The sequence below is a fragment of the Lagopus muta genome, chromosome 6, assembly GCF_023343835.1.
Source record: "Lagopus muta isolate bLagMut1 chromosome 6, bLagMut1 primary, whole genome shotgun sequence".
Lineage (NCBI taxonomy): Eukaryota > Metazoa > Chordata > Aves > Galliformes > Phasianidae > Lagopus > Lagopus muta.
The window spans coordinates 55,136,553-55,160,861 of NC_064438.1; the positions used below are offsets into that span (position 1 = coordinate 55,136,553).

General features: G+C 46.1%; 1 protein-coding gene and 1 non-coding gene across 5 annotated transcripts; one reads left to right on the forward strand and one right to left on the reverse strand.

The window, feature by feature from the left end:
• The first annotated feature begins 38 nt into the window (after positions 1–38).
• Positions 39–111, forward strand: TRNAK-CUU (transfer RNA lysine (anticodon CUU)). Its single transcript has one exon. It is a non-coding gene; the product is annotated as a tRNA-Lys (tRNA).
• Positions 112–878: 767 nt separating this feature from the next.
• ACTR10 (actin related protein 10) lies at positions 879–22,863 on the reverse strand. 4 transcript variants are annotated; one of them, XM_048949054.1, is made up of 13 exons: positions 22,842–22,863; positions 19,248–19,320; positions 18,811–18,893; positions 17,713–17,821; positions 16,093–16,200; positions 15,680–15,747; positions 15,436–15,515; positions 15,057–15,092; positions 13,961–14,040; positions 13,802–13,875; positions 13,316–13,397; positions 11,912–12,113; positions 879–1,184 (listed from the first exon to the last, which is right to left on the reverse strand). In XM_048949054.1, exons 3-13 carry the CDS (start codon positions 18,822–18,824, stop codon positions 1,003–1,005), a joined length of 1,035 nt encoding a protein of 344 aa, XP_048805011.1. In that variant the 5' UTR covers positions 18,825–18,893; positions 19,248–19,320; positions 22,842–22,863; the 3' UTR covers positions 879–1,002. The 4 variants fall into 4 exon arrangements, with proteins under 4 accessions (XP_048805011.1, XP_048805010.1, XP_048805007.1 ...); XM_048949053.1 differs by lacking the exon at positions 11,912–12,113 and adding an exon at positions 3,022–3,223 and having other exon boundaries at positions 22,842–22,856; XM_048949050.1 differs by lacking the exons at positions 11,912–12,113; positions 13,316–13,397; positions 13,802–13,875; ... (7 more) ...; positions 19,248–19,320; positions 22,842–22,863 and adding exons at positions 3,022–3,223; positions 3,863–3,944; positions 4,144–4,217; ... (7 more) ...; positions 7,914–7,986; positions 20,642–20,747.
• Between the last annotated feature and the right edge of the window lie 1,446 nt (positions 22,864–24,309).

The window sequence follows — 24,309 nt, forward strand, 5'->3', positions numbered from 1 at the left end:
TGTGGTGAACAGTACGTGCTGGGATAGCGCTCACCAGTGCCCGGCTAGCTCAGTCGGTAGAGCATGGGACTCTTAATCCCAGGGTCGTGGGTTCGAGCCCCACGTTGGGCGACAGATGTTTTGCTGCCGCATGACAGCGCTCCTGCGCGGGGCAGCGCTGAGTGGGCGGCAGCTGGGCTCCCGCAACCTCGAGGCGCTGCTTTTGGCGCATGCAGCGCAGCCGTTGTTCAAGGCAGATCTGCCAGCAGGGACCGTTCCAGCGCTCCTGCGGTGCAGCTGGCGGCACGGGTGAACGCAAGCAGCAGCGCCCCGCTCTGACCGCCGCCCGTCGGCCGGAGCCCGGGCCTCATGACGAAGTACGTTCTTAGCAAGGCACTCGCATCGCACAGGGAGCCGGTCAGGAGCTGGCACAGAACACCTCCAGGAACAAAGAAATGAGCACTGTAACGCCCAGCCGCGCCCCGGAACCGCAGCAGAGCTGCTAAGAGGAGCTCACAGCGATGCCCGATTCAGTGTTAATATCAAAGCAGACATTTCTCCCAAGCACTGAACCACGTGGTGCATTTTCATTTCATACTGCTGCAGGATGAGGAAGTTTAATGATTCTAGTAGGGAAAGGAGGGCAAACAAGCGACTTCTAAACGTAGCATTTCAGCGAGGTCCAAGATTCCTTGACATCAAAGCACCTTCAAATAAAGCACCTTCACATCATCATTTACTGCACCAATAAATAACAGACCTCACTAAGCCACAACTCGCGACTACAACCATTTCTTCACTGGGTGACACAGTAGCACGGGAGTTAACAGAATTCATCTTTAAACAGCACATGAACACAATTCCACACACAGTGTTAGGAACGACCCTGTACTCCCCCAGAACACCCACACTGCTCATATTTAATGGTATTACACACAGATAACTCCATATCAAAATCCTACTGATATTTATATACATGTACTTGAAACAGATGAGGAGAACCCTCGCGTAGCATTTTGCTGCTTATTTCTCAGTAGAAAAAGCCCTCTTCATCAGTGGTGGGGGTGCTTTTCCAACATCAAACATCATCTCCAGTGGAGGATTACTCAGACAGCACCAGTCAGGTATGCGCCCCGTCTGGCTGTAATATTCTCTGGACACAGACCGGCTCCCAAGGATGTCCTGAAGTGCTCCAAAAATGGCTCCTATGTTATTGACAAAAAAAAAACACAGTTCTGCATTAAAGAGGAGTGAAAGGATGGAGGTACTTTCATTTTCAGTAGCCCCACCTGTCCCAAACTGCTCCCATTTACATCCCGTTAAAGTAACTAAAAACAAAACAAAAAATACCACAGAATCACAGTGTCTGGGATTGGAAGGGACTCCAAAGGTCATTTAAGTCCAATCCTGTGCAGGAACACCTGGATCAAGTCACACAGGAACACATCCAGGCAGGTTTTGAATGTCCCCAGACAAGGAGGCCTCACCACCTCCCGGTGCAGCTGTTCCAGTGTTCTCTCACCCTCACTGTGATGATTTTTTTCGTATTTATGCAGAGCTTCCTGTGTTGCAGCTTGCACCCATTGCCCCTTGTCCTGTCCTTGGATGTCACTGAGAAGAGCCTGGCTCCATCCTCATGACACGCACCCTTTACACGTTTATAAACATTAATGGGGTCACCCCTCAGTCTCCTCCAAGCTAATGAGACCCAGCTCCCTCAGCCTCTCCTTGGAAGGGAGATGCTCCACTCTCTCCATCATCTTTGTGGCTCTGTGCTGGATTCTCAAGCAGTTCCCTGTCCTTCTTGAACTCAGGAGCCCAGAACTGGACACAATATTCCACATCTGATCTCACCAGGGCAGAGTGGGGGGGAGGAGAACCTTTGTTGATCTACTAACCACACCCCTCCAACACACCTCAGGATGCCATTGGCCTTCTTGGCCACTGGGGCACAGTGCTGACTTGTGATAATCCAGAGACAATAGAGGCATTCAGTAACTCTGCCCTCTCAGCATCTTCTGCCAGCAGAGCACCACCTCATTCATCAGTGGGCCTACACTGTCCCCAGTGCTAGTTTTGCCTGCGATGTATTTGAAGCCCTTTCTGTTGTCATTGACACCTCTCACAAGTTTTAATTCTATGAGGCCTTAGCTTTCCTAGTTGCCTCCCTACATCCTCTGACAGTCTTGTATTCCTCCCAAGCATCCAGCCCCTCCTTCCACCATCTGTAGACTCTCTTCCACTTGAGCTTGCCCAGCAGTTCCCTATTTAACTATGCATCTCCTGGTTCCCTTTCTTGACTTCCTACCATTGGGACGCTCTGATCTTGAGCTTGGAAGCAGCAGTCCTTCAATGCCAACCCACTCTCCGGGGACCCTTTACCTTCAAGAACCCTGTCCCATTTGCTGGATTTCCCCCAGCAATTGCTGGGGGAAATTGTGGTTAAAATCACCCCTACTGAAGCCCAGGGTTGTGATTCTGCTTGGTATTTTGTTCTGGTCACAGGAGATCCTGAACTCCACCACCTCATGGTCTCTGCAACCAAGGATGCCCTCAACTTTCACCGCTTCAACCAGGCTCTCATTAGTGAGAATAAGACCCAGCAGTGCCCTTCTAGGTGGCTCATCCACCATTAGGACCAGGAAGTTATCATAACACACTGGAGGGACCTCCTGGACTGGGGCTGGCTGGCACAGAATCCTTCTAGCAAAGGAAAGGGTAATTAAAACCACCTGCAATAGCCTGGGCCAGGAACTGTGAGGCTGCTATCAGCTGCACTCGCTCCCACCCCGCTGTTTCAAACTGCAAGCCACCGGCTCCAAGTTCCCAAAGCCTGCAGTGCCATCCTGCACTGCACCCCACAAGGCAGCTGCAGCCTGCAGTGTTTTCTTCCTGGAGGACTTCACAACTCCACACACATCAGGTGCAGCTCGCTTCCAACGTTCAGCTAAGCTTTACTGCCACTTATTCATTACAAACCCCACTTGCAAGGGCTGTTTTCCCACTTAGGACCCGTGCTCCAAAAGCTGTTCCCATTCTTACCTCCCAGCCACGCCACGTAGTTGGCTTTGGCAGGTGGAGTGTGAACTTTGAAGGTTTTGGTCGCAAGCACTTCCCTGTATTTCGGTTTTTCTACCAGGTACCTGATTTCAGCCATCAGCCTGTGCAGGAACCCCGGCAACATGGCAGTGCCACCCATAACCACCAAGTTCTCTGCCAACTGCTTCCTGGTGTCTATGGGACACTGACAAGAAAGGGAATTGAAAAGAAAAACAGCACTTCAATGCCAGTTGCACACAGATGCTTTTAAAGGCCTCTCAGAAATGCAGGCAGTTGTTCTAGGCACTTCAACTACTTGTTTCAGCCAAGGAGGAGAAAACATCTACATCATTTTCTACCCAGAAGACCAGGCAAAGGAACTGCCCAGTTGAGGCTGACATGAGAACACTGTGAGTCACTGTAAATCCCTTCAGCTGAGTCGGGCCAAGATAAAAGATGCCTGGGGTATCAGTGCCATGAATCCCATCAGTTCTGGGAGAAGAAATGCCAAACATCTCTACAACAGTGCCTGTAAAAATAACATCCCAACTGCTTCCATGTTACTCAGGGCTTCCACTGAGGAGAGAGCACTGCACTGCTTCTTTTCTTGACTGAAAACTGTCCCAAAAAAAACTGCAATGTACCAGAGAGTACAAAGACAACCACAGAGGGAATGAGACACAATGACTCACTGCCCCACAGGAATTCATTACAGGCACAACCTGAGGAGCCACGTTGTGCTGACTGCAACCTGTAGTCAGGGGGACGGCACTGCAAGAACCATTTCTAAGAGCAGATTCTGAGGATAGAGGTGTGCAAGGTCTTGTATGTATTAAGAAGATACCTGAATGAGTGAATCTAAGATCAAAGTGGCAACAGATGTCTCTTCATTATCCTGTTCAAACAGTATTTCTGCAACTGAGTCTCTGTTGAAAAGACAGGAGAGGAGTGTTAGTGAGAAGCTGTGCTACACTAGGAGCTAACAGCAGAGCTAGAAACAACTACAGGCTTCTTGCTGACAGCACAACAGCATGGCTGCTCCTGTCACACACTGCAAACACCAGGAGGTGCCAAAGCCTCACTAATGCCTCCCAAAGGCAGACACTGCACTACAGTATTTCTCACCGGATGGAGCCAACTACATGGAGAATCTTTTCACCATCCAAAGGATAGTCCACAGCTGGAGGCGGCGAAGGACGCTACAGATAGAAAGATGTGTTGCTTTCAAGGCCAGAACGGTCACGGCCACTTCAGGGAACATCAGAGGGACTTTCATTCTCCACTCACCTCAGCACTGCCATCAATGTTGAACTTGGCTGCCTGGATTTTCAGTCCACGTTGGAGATCACTCACAAAACAAGTGCGAACTTCAGAAAACAAAGGCACAGAAGAGAGAATTCACTGAATCAACAGGACAGACAATTTTGTTTCATTCACAGAACACATTCTATGTCCTGCCACTAGAAAAAAGTGAACAAACACCCAACCAAGCTTCTATACCTCAGCTGAGCTGAGATGTACCCAGGTCCCAAGTGTTAATGAAGCTGGCACTGCATCTAGGCAAAATTTCTTTCTCCAAAAAGCCAAATATGATGTAAAGACAGAGAGACATCGTTCACTGTGCCTCTGGTTACCATGAGGTGGCATGGGCTGAACTCTGCAGTCCAACACACCACACCAGGTCTTGCACTACAGCATTCCCTCAAGACACTGATCCTTTTAAACAGCCACATGTAAAATGGTTCCTAGCACAACTCTGCAACATCCTAAGAACTCCAGATGTTTCTTTCCCCTCTAAGCAGCACTAACAGAGCACCATTTCATTTCTACACCAGCTGCTATTGATTTGTGCCACAAAAACAAATAAGCATATAATTAGATTCTCATTCATAAACAACTGTCATAAAGAAAAGTTCCTTCAGTATAAAGCCAATCCTAATTTCAACCCTAACATTCTACATCTGATTCAAGAGACGGTCTCAAAACCAATCAGGAAACTGTCTTCCAGGCCCAGGAATTCAAACAGCAATTTCCATTTGAAAAAGCACCAGCTGCATTCCAGCTACTTTGCAGTGGACTGCAGCAACATAAACTAATGGCAGAAAGTTTTACCTTTTATATCCTCAACTATGTCTTCTGGAACAGAGCCTGCAACAGAAACAACAACACTGAGAACAAAAGCTTGGAAAGCAAAAAGAGCATTTCATAGTCAAATTAATTTTAATTAATTAATTAGTTTCATAATCCAATTAGGACGCTTAAGGTTTCACCTTGACCGAGGCCTGTGCAGATTTCTCAGATGAAGAACATAAAGTTGGCCTTCTCTCAGAAGACAATGAAACCTTCCTACAGAAATTTCATCTGAGCTGCCTTCCCAACTTTGGTACAAGAGGCTGAGTACAGCAGTACCACACTTTAACAGGGAGACAGAAATCACCAGAGAAGACCTCGTGAGCTGTGATGAAGACATCACTGTTCCCAGCACAGTGCAGCACCCAGCCCTTACCCATGACAGACGGAAGGCTTTGGCCTTTGGCTAATCCTGTATCAACTGTGCACTGCTCCAACAGCCGGTATTCCAGCTCCCTGAAACAGGGCAAATTAAGTCAGGTCAAGACAGCCAGCGACACACGATTGCTCCCCATCTTATGCTCATCATACACCATTCACTCACTTCAGCTACACTCTTAAATCTAGACTGAAGGAGATTGGATTGCCATAAGCAGGGACACGTAGCTGCAAACTTACCTGTGGATGGCTTTTCCTCCCAAAGGCAGAGAACCCCAGCAGCTCAGAATTGGAGTTCCCTCATAAATCTGCACCAAGATCAGGAAATTCTCTTTTTCTCACAGGAGCTTCCAGCCTGCTGGAACTGAACGCTGTTTCTCATCCACATTTTCCTGCACTTGCTGTCCTTCTCCAAAACTAACTACTACTGTACAAACCATGGAGCTACAAATCAACCTTGGAGCCCCGTAACGCCTTTCCCAAGCTCCACAGGACACAGACTTCACATGGCAGCTGTGAGGACATTCCCCAGGTTCTGACATCTTAGAAACAAAGGCTGGATCAGCTGATCCAGTCACACTCCATGTCTGTACACCAGCTTTTCATCACAGCCTTCCTGCTGAAAGCTTTCATTCTGCATTAGGAAAGGATACAGGCAGCACCAAGCTTTCTTTATATCCACAGTCGAGCACCATGGCAGAGTTGATCCCAAGTGTCAGAAGAGACATGAGATGGCTTGGAGCAAACAAAACAGAAGGCACCTGGGAGGAAAACAAGGCGGCAATGGACAGAAGAGGAAAAAAAAACAAACCCAACAAACAACCAATGCATTCTCAGGATTCAAGATCTGAACAACTGCCTCTAAAAGTGTCCATTTGTAATTCAGTCCTCATGGAAGTGCAGCGATTAATAAGACAGTTCTGCGGCCATACGAAAAGTCGCCCAGTGAAAAAGTGCTTCAGTCCCAGCCCCACCTCCCCATATCACTATCTGCATTTCTGAATCTTCTCCACATCTCTCACTCTTCTGCCATTATTTTCACTCCTTTGTCCATACCATCACCACGGTTCCTACCATTAAGTGCTGTGCTCAGCACATACGTAGTTACATCAAATATGCACCTCAAAATGCTTGAAAAGGACTCTGGCAAGAGTGTCTCTGAAGTGGGAAGGGCAGAGCACAGATTCTATGATCACTACACGACGGTCTCTGGGATTCACCAGAAGATGTCTGAAAATTAAAAAGGAAAGAAATCAAGACATGGAAACAGAACCGCTCAGTTTATGCACGTATGACAACACCTACCCTCATCTGATGTCCCCTTCTACCTACAAATCCTAATGTTCTGCAGTTAGACAGCATTTAAGAGCTACCTCAAGGTCTTTCGCTCAAGTTTAAACACTCAAACCCAACCTTCCTCACTGGAAGTAAGGAAACTGAGCTGCAGAAGACAAGCTAAGGAGCTCTCTGCTGGGAGCACAGGGTTCTGAATGTCACGCATTGCTAAACCAACATAAAGAAATGCAAGTGGGGATGCAGAGCGGTCATTATTGGCTTGTCCAGTGCCATGCAGTGCCACACATGGAGCAGAAAGGACACAAGTGCCCTGATTTCAATTACAAGTCGATGATAAAGGACACAAAGAAGTCCCCACTTGTGAGGATCTTAAGTACAGAACACTGCAAACAATGATTTTTTACTGCATAAGTGAAAGACTGGAAATAAAGAGGAAATTGTCAACTCCAACTTTATTCTTTTTAACAGTACTAAAAATACAGCAACAGAAAACAACCAATACTTTAAGACCCCACCTCCCAAACTGTGACCACAGTCTGCACAATTAACATCCAAGTACCTCTTACCTGAAATACAACATATGAATAAATTCCTTCAGATATGAATACAGCTCCTCTGTGTTAATGTTATACTGAACAACTTTGACAGGCTGTAGAAAGAAATAATCCACGGTCAGCATGAATATTGGACAATGAGTATCTAGAAATATATCATTCAAAGATACAATACAAAGAGCCTGTTCTGCTGTTACATACAGGATGCAGCACAATAACTCACCCTGTGACTAAACTGCAGATTGTCCTTCATAACTTTTCACACCACTAATTTAATGTTAGTTTTCCAAAGCTGCTATTCTCTTCTTAAGAAAAAAAAGCTTAAACAGGCAAAGAAATTTCTCTTTAAACACCCCCAAAATAAGAAGCATGGCTTATATGTACCAAGTAATACACATCAGCGTCACAGTTACTGGTACCCACTTTCAGTATTTAATAACAGCCATTGTAACACGAGGAAGAACAGCCAGTCATGAGCAGGTCTACCTGACAGTGCCCTCACAATACACCACATACTGTAAAGATGAAATGGTTTACCTTAGAGACATCAGGTTTCTTTATTTCACTAGGAATAATGCATCTTGGTCCTGTTTCACCTGCAAAACCACACCTAGAAGAAAACATTGGAAATCCTATCATTTATAGTCACTGCACAGCATACACACCCATGAATCAAAGAGCAATCAATCAGGAATACTCTGCAGCTACTAAGAGGTATCCTGCATATGACTTTTCCACATACTTAGACTGAACAAGAAACATTTTCTCTCTCTTCTTGACTCCCTCTCAGATGCATTAAGCAGAACAGGCTTCATTTCTGTTAAGACTCAGTTGCAAAGCTCTACTTTGATTGACTCCGTATTTCTGTCAAGTACAATCTTTGAGTGATGATCACCCACCACCTGCCTTCCTTACTGCCTACTGAATTCCCACACAAATAACTGCCCCCCTTTCCACATCAGACCCATTTCCACTGAAGCTCTCAGTCCTCACACGCACCATTCATTCACACCCTGCTCACATCCTCATTTGCTGTGAGGTGCATTTACAAGAAACAAGAGACAGCCTCGATGACTGTCATCACAGAATGGTTGGGTTGGAAGGGACCTCAAGGACCACGAAGCTCCAACCCCCCGCCACACACAGGGCCACCAACCGCCACATTTCACAGCAGCCCAGGCTGCCCAGGGCCCCATCCAACCTGGCCTTGAACACCTCCAGGGATGGACGGGGCAGCCACAGCCTCCCTGGGCAGCCGTTCCAGCACCTCACCACTCTCTCTGTAAACAACTCAGAAGTTCCGGAAGGTCCTGCGCTCCATTTCACTGCTGACCAACAATAAGCATCTCCCCTGAGACAGCTTCAAAAGAAACTTCCAAAAACAGACAGAAATCAGAATTCCAGTGCTTAATTTTGGTCCCTGAAGGAATTCTCCAGTCCCAGGGCACACAAGCAGCTGCATCTCCCTGCCACCCTGATCGCTTCTGAGAAATTCACCACACGCTCAGGAGAACTTCCACAAGGGCAGCCGCCCCCGAGCACAGGCAGCGGCACGGGGGGCCCGAGGCGAGGCTGGATCGGCCCAGGGCAGCCCCATGGAGCTGCGGGGCGCCGCTCGGCGCAGGGAGTCGCACTGACGGCCTCCGAACAAAACCTTCGAAGCACGCCAGCATCGCGGACAGGGAAGCGCGCGAGGCCCGGCGCCGCAAGGAGCCGAAGCGAAGCGCTCACTTGGTGAAGGCCTCGCCCAGGTCGAGCACCACGGCGGTCTTCTCCCCGCCGCTTCCCAGGCCCTCGTACAGCGGCATCGCGGCTCCCGGCAGCACTCCGCTGACGGAGGCGGAGCGTCCCTCTGCAGGTCCTTCCTGCTGCGGGCCCTTCCTCCCTCCAGCTCGTCAAGCTGCCCGCGGCGCCTGACCGCTTCTTGCCGCCCCGCTCTTCCCGCCCACGGCCGCCTCCCGCTCCTCAGTGCCGTGGCCGCCCATCGGGACGCTCCGAAGCACGGCGCGGTTTTTCCCTCGGCTCTGCTCGGCGCTGGCTGTAGGCAGCTGTGGCGGCACCGCCAAGGACGGCTCACAGCCCGTCCATTTCTTCTTGCCTCTTCAGATACCGACGGGGAGGAATTACTCGTTACATCACAAAAGCACGGAGCCGCAGCGCTGTGTGGTGAAGTTCGTAGAAACAAGATCGTACGCTGGAACAAAACGGAAATCACGTTCGTCTTGCAGCCTCTATGCACCCGCATACAGTGACAGACTTTGCCCCCGTGCTGAGGTTTTCATGCTGAAGTTGTGAAGTGTTAAGGTACTCTAAATTATCTTAAATCCTGGCCTTAGAGGTAAGAGCCCACACTGCTGCAAGGAAGCTCAGCCAGCAGCTGCTTACACAAAGTTACCCCAAAAGCCGGCAATGCTCAGCCTGCCTTATGTTTCTGGGTGGTAAAACCCACATCATGAGACCCCCTTAGCGTGAGTTAGTGAGGATGTGTTCTACAGGTGTGTACGAAGGAACTGTCACAGGAAAAGAAAGTGCATCCTGAAAGGAAACACATCAAAGTCTCCCAGGAACAAGTAAACCCTGCAAACTAAAGGTGCTGTTCAAGTAAACAGGACACCAGGAGTTTTCTGCATCAGCTCTGGAACACACGCTGGCACACAGCAGCGTGTTTGGTATCTGCAACTGCACCCATAGGTGCTACTGTTTGCTGCAAGGCAACAGAATTCTCTACGCACACGATGAAAGGTGTTTCATTGCTGAAGCACTGAACAATACTCCCTTCTCAGGGGAAATACTGTTCCAGCAACTTCGCTAAGGAACCCAAGCCATGTCCTAGCAGTCCCAACACGATCCTGTGTAAAGCATTCCGCTCTTCAGTCTGGCAGGAAAGCTTCCAGACGTCCCCCAAAGCACACAGGCCTGCCGTCTTCTCAGACTACTTGACATCAAAGTACCTTCAAACAAAGCACCTTCACAACGTTATTTACTGCACCAATAAATAACAGACCTCACTAAGCCACAACTCGTGACTACAACCATTTCTTCACTGGGTGACACAGTAGCACGGGAGTTAACAGAATTCATCTTTAAACAGCACATGAACACAATTCCACTCACAGTGTTAGGAACGACCCTGTACTCCCCCAGAACACCCACACTGGTCATATTTAATGGCATCACACACAGATAACTCCATATCAAAATCCTACTGATATTTATATACATGTACTTGAAACAGATGAGGAGAATCCTCGCGTAGCATTTTGCTGCTTATTTCTCAGTAGAAAAAGCCCTCTTCATCAGTGGTGGGGGTGCTTTTCCAACATCAAACATCATCTCCAGTGGAGGATTACTCAGACAGCACCAGTCAGGTATGCGCCCCGTCTGGCTGTAATATTCTCTGGACACAGACCGGCTCCCAAGAATGTCCTGAAGTGCTCCAAAAATGGCTCCTATGTTATTGACAAAAAAAATATATAGTTCTGCATTAAAGAGGAGTGAAAGGATCAAGATACTTACACTGTTAGTAACCCTGCTTGACCCTAACTGCTCCCATTTATACGCCATGAACATAGCTAAAAAGAAAAAAAATCACCACATCACAGCTGAGAACAAAAGCCGCCCAGCTGACCTCTTTCTCACAAAGAACCTTTGCTACAAGATTACAGGTTACACTTCAAACAATCATTATCAGGAAATTCCCTCTCCCACAGACAGGGAACACAACAGCCATAAGAAGGCCACCCAAGCTGAGAGGGGATCTGAATCCCAGCAGCTAGACCAGCAGCCAGTGAGAGTAAGTATCAGGGAACTTGGTGCAAATAAATTGTTCTGATTGCCAATTCAAAATGAGACACCATGAGTTTTGTAAATAAACTGATAAACATATTTCAAAAGCAGATCAAAATCAAATTCAAGTTAGTTCCTCAGACAAACCACATATTACCAACCAGAAGTTTAGAAAAGCAGGAGCACCTTTTCAATAAGAAAATCCTCCCAGAGAGGCACTACTAATGTAAAGCCCTTTCTGACCCTATTTCTTTCCCCACCTTGCCAGTAGTGCATGTAAAATCCATTGTGGAATTGAAGTACTCTTTCCAGGCACTTTGGGACAGCACAGGGTGGTAACAGCCTCCAGACAGCCCCTAGCTAGCAGCTCCCTGTCACTAATTAAGCTTTTATCAAACTAGCAGGTTGCTGTGCATCCAGCAGGTCTAAGCTCCCCCTGATTCCTTTACTGCTGCCACCACACGGCAGGAGCCACAAACTGCACTCGCTCCCACCCCGCTGTTTCAAACTGCAAGCCACCGGCTCCAAGTTCCCAAAGCCTGCAGTGCCATCCTGCACTGCACCCCACAAGGCAGCTGCAGCCTGCAGTGTTTTCTTCCTGGAGGACTTCACAACTCCACACACATCAGGTGCAGCTCGCTTCCAACAGTTCAGCTAAGCTTTACTGCCACTTATTCATTACCAAACCCACTTGCAAGGGCTGTTTTCCCACTTAGGACCCATGCTCCAAAAGCTGTTCCCATTCTTACCTCCCAGCCACGCCACGTAGTTGGCTTTGGCAGGTGGAGTGTGAACTTCGAAGGTTTTGGTCGCAAGCACTTCCCTGTATTTCGGTTTTTCTACCAGGTACCTGATTTCAGCCATCAGCCTGTGCAGGAACCCCGGCAACATGGCAGTGCCACCCATAACCACCAAGTTCTCTGCCAACTGCTTCCTGGTGTCTATGGGACACTGACAAGAAAGGGAATTGAAAAGAAAAACAGCACTTCAATGCCAGTTGCACACAGATGCTTTCAAAGGCCTCACAGAAATGCAGGCAGTTGTTCTAGGCACTTCAACTACTTGTTTCAGCCAAGGAGGAGAAAACATCTACATCATTTTCTACCCAGAAGACCAGGCAAAGGAACTGCCCAGTTGAGGCTGACATGAGAACACTGTGAGTCACTGTAAATCCCTTCAGCTGAGTCTGGCCAAGACAAAAGAGAGCCAGGGCAGTGCCATGAATTCCTATCAGTTCTGGGAGAAGAAATGCCAAAGCTCTCAGAGGAGCAAAGCTGTGAAATATGAGCTCAACTTTCTTTTAGCTGCACATGGAGAAAGGTGTTAAGAAGTTTCAGAGGCAGAACAGGCTTCTGCTACAGCTTTACCTGGGCACCAGGTTCTAAGTAGGAGACACAAAGGCATGACAAAAGCAAGCTTACTCAGTTTTACCTCTCACAAGCAGATCTGCACTATCACTTGAAAAACAAATATTGATTTCCAAATTGCTGTAGTTCTCTTGCCTGGCAGAAATAGCCACATACTACTTGACATTTGTGAGTTTAACACTGGTCTTTGCTAGAGAGAGATGAGGGGTCCAGGAACAGGTATGCATTTGTTTTCATAAGGAATTCTAACTGAAATGATTGCCTTGTCATCCAAGTCTATCGTTCCCCAATAAATCACAATGCAGAAAGCTAACTTCAATGGCACTAATAACTAGTTGATCCCAACTTGAATTACTACATACAGACACAAGCACAACACCATATAAGATTTCTACTTATTGTGGTTTTTTTAATACATTTTCATAATTTTTGCCTAAGAAATTGTTCCACAATATCTCTAAAATATCACCTGGAATAAAAGTACCCCAATTACTTGCATGTAACTCAGGGCTTCCGCTGAGGAGAGAGCACTGCACTGCTTCTTTTCTTGACTGAAAACTGTCCCCAAAAAAAAACTGCAATGTACCAGAGAGTACAAAGACAACCACAGAGGGAATGAGACACAATGACTCACTGCCCCACAGGAATTCATTACAGGCACAACCTGAGGAGCCACGTTGTGCTGACTGCAACCTGTAGTCAGGGGGACGGCACTGCAAGAACCATTTCTAAGAGCAGATTCTGAGGATAGAGGTGTGCAAGGTCTTGTTTGTATTAAGAAGATACCTGAATGAGTGAATCTAAGATCAAAGTGGCAACAGATGTCTCTTCATTATCCTGTTCAAACAGTATTTCTGCAACTGAGTCTCTGTTGAAAAGACAGGAGAGGAGTGTTAGCTCATAGAGTAGCACTGCTGCCAGCAGGGTAGAAACAACCACAGACTCCTTCCTGACAGCACAACATCACTTCTGTCACACACTGCAAACACCAGGAGGTGCCAAAGCCTCACTCACTCCACGTGTCTCACCACCATTTACTCATTCTCTATTTGTGTCCTCCCCCATGTCTCTGATCCATTGGCTCTCATCTTCAATTGTGAACGCCCTGGGGAAGCAGAAAGCTTTTAGCATGTTTGCATTGCACCTGGCACAAATGCTCGGGTTAAGAGACAAAAAAGCAACTGCTTCAATGCAGCTCAGTTGTATAAAAACCCACTTGCTACTGAAAAGATATCCTCCTAAGGACAAACACTGCACTACAGTATTTCTCACCGAATGGAGCCAACTACATGGAGAATCTTTTCACCATCCAAAGGATAGTCCACAGCTGGAGGCGGCGAAGGACGCTACAGATAGAAAGATGTGTTGCTTTCAAGGCCAGAACGGTCACGGCCACTTCAGGGAACAGAGGGACTTTCATTCTCCACTCACCTCAGCACTGCCATCAGTGTTGAACTTGGCTGCTCGGATTTTCAGTCCACGTTGGAGATCACTCACAAAACAAGTGCGAACTTCAGAAAACAAAGGCACAGAAGAGAGAATTCACTGAATCAACAGGACAGACAATTTTGTTTCATTCACAGAACACATTCTACATCCTGCCAGTAGAAAAAAAGTGAACAAACACCCAACCAAGCTTCTGTACCTCAGCTGAGCTGAGATGTACCCAGGTCCCAAGTGTTAATGAAGCTGGCACTGCACCTAGGCAAAATTTCTTTCTCCAAAAAGCCAAATACGATGTAAAGACAGAAAGACATCGTTCACTGTGCCTCTGGTTACCATGAGGTGGCATGGGCTGAACTCTGCAGTCCAACACACCAACTCTTGCACCACAGCTTCCCACAAGACACTGATCCTTTTAAACAATCCCACATTAATATAAAAGCAATCCTAATTTCAACCCTAATTTTTCACATCTGATCACAAGAGACTGTCTCAAAACCAATCAGACAACTGTCTTCCAGTAAGACAGTCCAGGAATTAGAAAGCAATTTCCATTTAAGAAGCACCAGTAGCATTCAAGATATTTTGCACTTGACCAATGGATTCTTCCTAGTTTGGTCCAGAAGACATATACCACATATATACAGTAACATGGGCCATTACCTACAATTCTATAAATATTCTTATATAATGTAGAAACACAATAAACATTACATAGGAGATCATTTAAGTTCTGCCCAAATATATACCCTATGTTTCTCTGGTGTAAAGTAACCCTTTGGTTCAGCCTGACCACCAAGTTAACCTAACCTGCTGATGGTAAGCTAGACCTGACAGCACAATGCTCCCACTGCATTAGTCTACCTAACTATGAACTCTCTCTAGGCAGCAAAAAGACTACACCTAAATGAGAATTCAATGATGTTTGGTGCTTGCCTTCAGAGGAGAAAAACATTGACAGAGCTTCTGGAAGGCACAAAGCGCAAAACAATCTAATGTGATAAACAGCAAAACAGTCCTCAACACTGGACATCACACTCTCCTCTACTACACAATTTAATAAACACATGGCAGAAAGTTTTACCTTTTATATCCTCAACTATGTCTTCTGGAACAGAGCCTGCAACAGCAACAACAACAACACTGAGAACAAAAGCTTGGAAAGCAAAAAGAGCACTTCATAGCCAAATTAATTTTGAATTCCAATTAGGATACTTAAGGTTTCACCTTGACTGAGGCCTGTACAGATTTCTAAGATGAAGAACATAAAGTTGGCCTTCTCTCAGAAGACAATGAAACCTTCCTACAGAAATTTCATCTGAGCTGCCTTCCCAACTTTGGTACAAGAGGCTGAGTACAGCAGTACCATACTTTAACAGGGAGACAGAAATCACCAGAGAAGACCTCGTGAGCTGTGATGAAGACATCACTGTTCCCAGCACAGTGCAGCACCCAGCCCTTACCCATGACAGACGGAAGGCTTTGGCCTTTGGCTAATCCTGTATCAACTGAGCACTGCTCCAACAGCCGGTATTCCAGCTCCCTGAAACAGGGCAAATTAAGTCAGGTCAAGACAGCCAGCGACACACGATTGCTCCCCATCTTATGCTCATCATACACCATTCACTCACTTCAGCTACACTCTTTTAAATCTGGACTGAAGGAGATTGGATTGCCATAAGCCGGGACACGTAGCAGCAAACTTACCTGTGGATGGCTTTTCCTCCCAAAGGCAGAGAACCCCAGCAGCTCAGAATTGGAGTTCCCTCATAAATCTGCACCAAGATCAGGAAATTCTCTTTTTCTCACAGGAGCTTCCAGCCTGCTGGAACTGAACGCTGTTTCTCATCCACATTTTCCTGCACTTGCTGTCCTTCTCCAAAACTAACTACTACTGTACAAACCATGGAGCTACAAATCAACCTTGGAGCCCCGTAACGCCTTTCCCAAGCTCCACAGGACACAGACTTCACATGGCAGCTGTGAGGACATTCCCCAGGTTCTGACATCTTAGAAACAAAGGCTGGATCAGCTGATCCAGTCACACTCCATGTCTGTACACCAGCTTTTCATCACAGCCTTCCTGCTGAAAGCTTTCATTCTGCATTAGGAAAGGATACAGGCAGCACCAAGCTTTCTTTATATCCACAGTCGAGCACCATGGCAGAGTTGATCCCAAGTGTCAGAAGAGACATGAGATGGCTTGGAGCAAACAAAACAGAAGGCACCTGGGAGGAAAACAAGGCGGCAATGGACAGAAGAGGAAAAAAAAAACAAACCCAACAAACAACCAATGCATTCTCAGGATTCAAGATCTGAACAACTGCCTCTAAAAGCATCCATTTTTAATTTAGTTTTTATGGAAATGTAGTAATTAATAAAGGAACAGGATACTGTAATCTATGTTTTTACTTTTCTGAAATCTACAATTTTAAAGTTGATCTTGTTTGTGGTACTTTCAAGGCACTTCAGATGCAATTAATGAGAGAGTGGACTCCTACTGAAAGCATTCATTATGGAATACTGACCCTGTATTAAAATGTCACTCATTGGCTGCACAAGACAAAAATATCAGCCAGAGAAATAACCTCACTTCAGTACTAACTAGTTTCTTAACATAATACAGAGTCTCCCCAATACATCAGTGTCCAAGTCACGAGTCACTTCTGAAATCCAATTCTGTATGGGAATGCTTTATCAAAGAAGTTTTTATCAAAGACATAATTTTTTTCCCTATAAAGGGATCAGCGGTCAGGGAGCAAAGGAAATCCACACAAATCTTGCAGTGATTTCAAATCACACGAAATTTTATCCATAGTAAGAAAAAAATTAGACAGAATGTTCAGATTAGTTGTTAAATTGTGTTGTGAAGGCAGAGCTGAGCAGCACTGCAGACAAAGTATTTTCCCTGCTTTACAGAACAACTCCAATCTTAGTTCCACACAAATCAAATAATTACAGCATCACCTTTGAAAGCATTTGGCTGTAGAACAAACCAAGAGTTAGACTTGGACTTTTCTTAAAGCAATCAAAAAGTGATTAAGCAGAAGAAATAATAAATTTCAGGTAAGTTCTTATTTCCTGAAGAACAGCCAGAGGTGAGATCGTGTGCTAGACGAAGATATTGACTCTGATAAAAATCATGACATTTGCTGATAGAGAACAAGAAGCATGTAAGTATAAGTTCTGGCTTTAGGCAGTTCTCAATGGGCACTATTGAATCTGTCAGGAACAGCATGATGTGGTTTGTACTTCCATACAACCCAGAGAAGCATTTCTGATTCTTAAGGAGAACTGTTTTGGGGCGAAAAAAGGTGCTTCAGTCTGATCTCCCACCTTCCCAAACAAACCACCTCCACATTTTTATCTTTCTGCATCTCACACTTCAGGATGAGGGGAAACAGTCTTAATCAGGAAGAGGGTAGATTTAGATGAGATATCAAGAAGAAATTCTTTTCTGTGATGGTGAGATACTCAAACAGGTTGCTCAGTGAGGTTATCAATGCCCCCTCCCTTGCATTCAAGGCCAGGCTGGATGGGGCTATGAGCAACCTGCTCCAGAGGGAGGTGTCCCTGTCTATAGCAGGGGGTTGGAACTGAATCATCTTGAAGATCCTTTCCAACCCAAACCATACTGCGACTCTTCTGCCATTATTTTCACTCCTTTGTCCATACCATCACTACAGTTCCTACCATTAAGTGCTGTGCTCAGCACATATGTAGTTACATCAAATATGCACCTCAAAATGCTTGAAAAGGACTCTGGCAAGAGTGTCTCTGAAGTGGGAAGGGCAGAGCACAGATTCTATGATCACTACACGATGGTCTCTGGGATTCACCAGAAGATGTCTGAAAATTAAAAACAAAAGAAATCAAGACATGGAAACAGAACCACTCAGTTTATGCACGTATGACAACACCTACCCTCATCTGATGTCCCCTTCTACCTACAAATCCTAATGTTCTGCAGTTAGACAGCATTTAAGAGCTACCTCAAGGTCTTTCGCTCAAGTTTAAACACTCAAACCCAACCTTCCTCACTGGAAGTAAGGAAACTGAGCTGCAGAAGACAAGCTAAGGAGCTCTCTGCTGGGAGCACAGGGTTCTGAATGTCACGCATTGCTAAACCAACATAAAGAAATGCAAGTGGGGATGCAGAGCGGTCATTATTGGCTTGTCCAGTGCCATGCAGTGCCACACATGGAGCAGAAAGGACACAAGTGCCCTGATTTCAATTACAAGTCGATGATAAAGGACACAAAGAAGTCCCCACTTGTGAGGATCTTAAGTACAGAACACTGCAAACAATGATTTTTTACTGCATAAGTGAAAGACTGGAAATAAAGAGGAAATTGTCCTCTTTATCTTCATCTTAATTATTCCTTAACAGCACTAAAAATGCAACAGAGTACTACGGAGATAGAAACGTCCTATGCTTTAAGACTCCATCTCCTACACTATGACACAGGGCAATGAGTCCTGCACTGAATTTCAGCCTATAATGAGCTTCAGCCCCATCAAAACCAGTACAAGTCCTCAGGTACTGACCTTCCCCTCTTACACCCTTTAGGATTCCTACACTTAAAAAGCAACTTATCAAATACCTTTTATTTTAGTGAGCAACTAATGCCACAGGACTCTAACAATTTGCAATATGACCTAAAACTCAGCACCGAGTTTCTCCATATATACACATATACAGCCAGGCAGACACCTGCAAAATCAAGTTTGTTTTCTCAACTAGAAAGCAGTCTCTACTGACACATATATGCCTCCTGGGGCACTCCAAAAAATGAGCTGCAGAAGGCCTGCATGACTAACATCCAACAATCTCTTACCTAAAATACAACATATGAATAAATTCCTCCAGATGTGAATATAGCTCTTCTGCACTGATATTATACTGAACAACTCTGACCGGCTGTAAAGAGAAAACATCCATCGACAGCAGACATATTAGACATTGATTATATATCACCAGAGTACATATGATCTGCTACATATAAAGGAAGTCTTCTTCTGCCCATTTTGACATTAGATACCTGATGTCCCCCAAAAACTCATCTTGTAAGTAAACAACGGAATTTACTTCATGCTAATTTTTCACACAATTAATCTAACATTAGTTTTCCAAAGCTGCAATTCTCTACTTTTAAAAAAGCTGACTTCTACCTACATTCAGTATTTAGTAGCAGATGCTGTAATGCCATGAAGAACAGCCAGTGACAATTCCCTCTATAACAAACCCAAACACTGTAAAGGTGAAGTGGTTTACCTTTGGGATGTCAGGTTTCTTTATTTCACTAGGAATAATGCATCTAGGTTCTGTTTCACCTGCAAAACCACACCTGAAAGCAAACATTGAAAAAGTCTTATCAGTGGTAATCACTGTTTAGCATACATGCCTGAGAACCACAGAATCATAGAATTACTGATGTTGGAAAAGACTGACAGGATCACCCAGTCCAACCATCCACCCATCACCAACAGCTCTCACTAAACCACGTCCCTCAACACAAAATCCAAACGTTCCTTGAACACCTCCATGGTCGGTGACTCCACCACCTCCCTGGGCAGCCCATTCTAGTGCCTGACCACTCTTTCAGAAGAGTAGTATTTCCTGATGTTCAGCCTAAATCTCCCCTGGTTCAGCTTGGAGCCATTTCCTCTAGTCATATCACCAGTAACACGAGTGTTTGTACAATTAATACAAGATATTCTACATATGACTTTTGTATCAGACTGACCAAGATACATTTCTTATCTTTCATTGACTCCGTCTCAGCTGCATTAAGCAGAATAAGGTTTACTTCACCACTGAAAGTACAATCTTTGAGTGATGATCACCCACCACCTGCCTTCCTTACTGCCTACTGAATTCCCACACAAATAACTGCCCTCGTTTCCACATCAGACCCATTTCCACTGAAGCTCTCAGTCCTCACACGCACCATTCATTCACACCCTGCTCACATCCTCATTTGCTGTGAGGTGCATTTACAAGAAACAAGAGACAGCCTCGAAGACTGTCATCACAGAACGGCCTGGGTTGGAACGGACCTCAAGGATCACGAAGCTCCAACCCCCCGCTACACACAGGGCCACCAACCGCCACATTTCACAGCAGCCCAGGCTGCCCAGGGCCCCATCCAACCTGGCCTTGAACACCTCCAGGGATGGATGGCAGCCACAGCCTCCCTGGGCAGCCGTTCCAGCACCTCACCACTCTCTCTGTAAACAACTCAGAAGTTCCAGAAGGTCCTGCGCTCCATTTCACTGCTGACCAACAATAAGCATCTCCCCTGAGACAACTTCAAAAGAAACTTCCAAAAATAGACAGAAATCAGAATTCCAGTGCTTAATTTTGGTCCCTGAAGGAATTCTCCAGTCCCAGCGCACGCAAGCAGCTGCATCTACCTGCCACCCTGATCGCGTCTGAGAAATTCGCCACACGTTCAGGAGAACTTCCACAAGGGCAGCCGCCCCCGAGCACAGGCAGCGGCACGGGGGGCCCGAGGCGAGGCTGGATCGGCCCGGGCAGCCCCATGGAGCCTCGGCGCAGGGAGTCGCACTGACGGCCTCCGAACAAAACCTTCGAAGCACGCCAGCATCGCGGAAAGGGAAGCGCGCGAAGCCCGGCGCCGCAAGGAGCCGAAGCCAAGCGCTCACTTGGTGAAGGCCTCGCCCAGGTCGAGCACCACGGCGGTCTTCTCCCCGCCGCTTCCCAGGCCCTCGTACAGCGGCATCGCGGCTCCTCCGGGCCCCCGTGGCTCCGCACAGACAGAGCCGCGCCTTTCCCCGTGAGGGCCTTCCGTCTCGCGGCTCGTTAAACCGCCCGTGGTTCCCGATCGTTTCTCGCCGCCTCCCCCTTCCTATCCCCCCACACAGCCCGCCAGTGCCCGCTGTTTGAAGCTGTTTTTCCTTCGGCTCTGCTGCGGCGTCGGCCGCGCACAGCTACGGCGGCAGGCGGTTACGGGGAAGGCGGGAAGTGTGAGGGGACGTTGAGGAGCCCGAGTTCCTAGCCGGCTTCTTCCTTACTTCTGATTTAAATCTCTTCCAGTTGCAAACCGTTCTCCTTTATCCTGACCCTGTTAAACAACCTGTCCACCTCTTGCCTTCCTTTAGACACTGAAAACAAGGAATTACGTGAGGAAAACATGCATCAAGAAGTCTGTCACAGGGCATTGGTATGAAAGAAGCACATGGAAGCCATTTCATTTTCAGGAAACAAAACAGTGGAAAAGCTATTAACTGGTGGGCTGGGAGTGGACATTTGCTCACACCAGATAGACAAGCCAACAAGACTGAAATGCATGCAACATGCAGTGAGTCAGGGCTCTAAGTGACCCGAGTCCACTTAGGCTGTTGTCACAGTTAACCCAAGGCACATCCTGATGTTGTGTTGCTTAAAACCTGAACTATGGGAGCAGCTGTTAGCAGTTCCTAAATATTAAGTTTCTCATGTACTTTTGAGATTTATCCCACACGCACAGTTTCTATTTAAGATGTGTGAAGATGGAGGCGTGCAGTGGAGTTAAACGGTAAAAGGCTGTGAGGTGAGACACCGAAAGCTCTGCTGCCCATCTGCTGTAGCCCAAGCAAACCCTGCACTACCCATCATTGTACAAGTGGCTCAGTGTATCCATTTGTCTTTTTGCTCCTGCCCCTTCAGGCCTTCCTAAATGTCTCAATCTCAAAGTGGGGTCAAAAATGTAGAGCTATAGAGAAAGACTGGAAAGCTGAGGAGCTGAAGTCCTTGGAGCATCCTAGAAGGGCTCTGTATATGGAGGAATTCAGGTAGCATAGCAGGAGTGCAGAAAAAGTACAAAGTAGGAAGCCCTATGATGACAAAGCCCAGGAAGACACCTCATAAAGCACTTATATCCCTCAGAGTCCTTACAGCTTTCCTACAGATATTGCCCCATAATTCAGTATAAACCCCTACATGCCTCATATCAGCCACTATATCAGCTGCTGCTTTTTGGAGGGGGAAATGAGAAGAAAACAAGCTTGTAGCAATGTGAGATGCAGGAACAGAGAAGAGACCAGCAAGCAAGCAGTGGGCTCTTGGCATAGGAATAAGCATTACCAAGGCAGCAGAGGAAGATGCCAACGCATAAAAGAGTAAACAAACAAAAGCACATAGCAATTAAATGCTCCAAGATAGAGTTGAATTTCTTAAATGTTTTTCATTGTTATATTTTATGATCAGTATTTTATGCTCCTCCAGAATATGGAAATAAAGCTAAACTTTAAACATACGCAAGCAAACATGCCTGGAAGTGTGTTTAAGTGTCATTCTCACAACAGAACCTTAACTTGGCTATGTTAGAGCAATACCCCACTGCAACAAAAAAGAACTCACGTAGGATTAGACCTGACTGAACTGGTCATTATGTATGAGATGCTTTTCTCTAGGCTTACTGTTAGGAAAACAATCCCTGAATTCACCAGTTCACAGTGGATGGATACGAGGAAATTTTTTGTTTCCAAAAGAGCAGCAATGCAGTAGCAGAGGCTGCCCAAGGTGATGGTGGAGTCACTGTCCCTGCAGGTACTCAAAAACAGTGGAGATGGAGCACTAAGGGACATGGTCAGTAAATGTGGAGAGGATGGGCGGGGGAATCCAAGAGGCATTTTTCAGACTTAATGGTTCTACGCTTCTCTGATTAACGTAAAATATAAGCATGATGTTTTCACAACCTTTTCCAATCCCAGTTCTCACCTGTTTATGATGTACTACTATGAGTAACACGATGGAAAGCACAGAAACGACAGCAGAGCAGCAAGGTCCCAGGCTTAGAGCAAGCGGGAATTCGCTCAAATGCAATAGATGTAGGCACAAAAACAAATAAAAGAAACTGCTCACCTTCATAAGGCCTCAAGTAGACAGGAATCTCCAGCAAAATAACCTCACCTCCACTGACAACCCTTAAATGATGACTGGGAAAAGGCGGAGCCAGGACCCACCCCTTCTGGTCACTCAAGTACATTGCATGCACCTGAGCTCCCCTGGCTCAACCCTACCTTTCCCCCAGATGCTCAATCACTGTTTCAGGCTATGACTTAGCATTTCTGCTACACTATGTCATATATTTGCAACACTTTTTTGTTCTAAATTCAATCTTTCATGTAAAAAGAAAGCAACTTCAACAAAAGTCACAGACCCTACTTGAAATATATAGCCCATTGCTACCTCTTCAACATGTTATCACTAGATTAGGAAAGATCAGAGCTTGCTACTAATCACGTCACTGTCTCTATAGTCCATTGGAAATCTTTTCTTAAATTACATTAATCAATAACAGTTAACATGAGTTCTGAAACACAAGCTGGATCTTAGAAGTGGCTTAATGTAATGGACGGTCTTTTTAGAGCCTAACAGTTATTGATAATAGAAGGCAAAGAGCTCAGAAGTGTGCCAGTGTTTCATAACAAAATCCATCCACACCGTGCTGGCTTCATCACGGAAGCTGCTTGCATAATGCAAAAAAGAACTCGTGCCATCCTGAATGTGTGACTGTTGAAAGAACAGATGGTGATGCTAACCCATAAGAATATGAGCATAAATGCATTCAAGATAACAATACAAATGAAGATAATGATTCACTGTCTAAGGAGATGGTAGGACAATGAAGGTGGCTACGAAGCAGAAGGTTGAGGGGAGCACAGCACGGGATCTCCCTAACACAGTGAGACAGTGCAGCCTGTTCCTGTAACTTGTGGAAATAGTGGTATCCTTTATAAGCAAGGAAGAGGTAGCATAAATATACAGAAATGCCTGAGAATGAACTGTAGCCCCTTAGAATCATTAAAAATTCTTCAATTTGTATTAAATTGTTTGGACACTTCTTTTGGCTAATGCAGTCCTTTTCATTTTTCATTTTCATTTAGTGAGGCACTGGCACAAGTTGCCCAGAAAAGTGGTGGGTGCCCCGTCCCTGGAGACACCCAAGGTCAGGGGATGGGCTCTGAGCACCTGATGGAGCTGTAGGTATCCCTGTTCACTGCAGGGGGGTTGGACCAGTTGGTCTTTAAGGTTCCTTACCAACTCCAGTGATTCTCTGACTTTTTTTAGACTTCACTGGTGTTCAAGCCATTGGTAGAAATAATCATTCTGACTACCTTGCAGACAAGTTATTGTCACAGTCACCACTGTGCCTGTCTGCAAGGAGAGATGCAGGAGGCAGTGCTGGTGCCTTGAGATGGCAGCCAAGGACTGCCCTCAGTGCAGAAATGCCAACCTATGCTCCTGCAGACTACAGGATTACAGCTAAACCCTAGACATGTTTCGGTGGCATAGCATTATTTTTTTCTTGGAGAGAAAGTAAACAGTC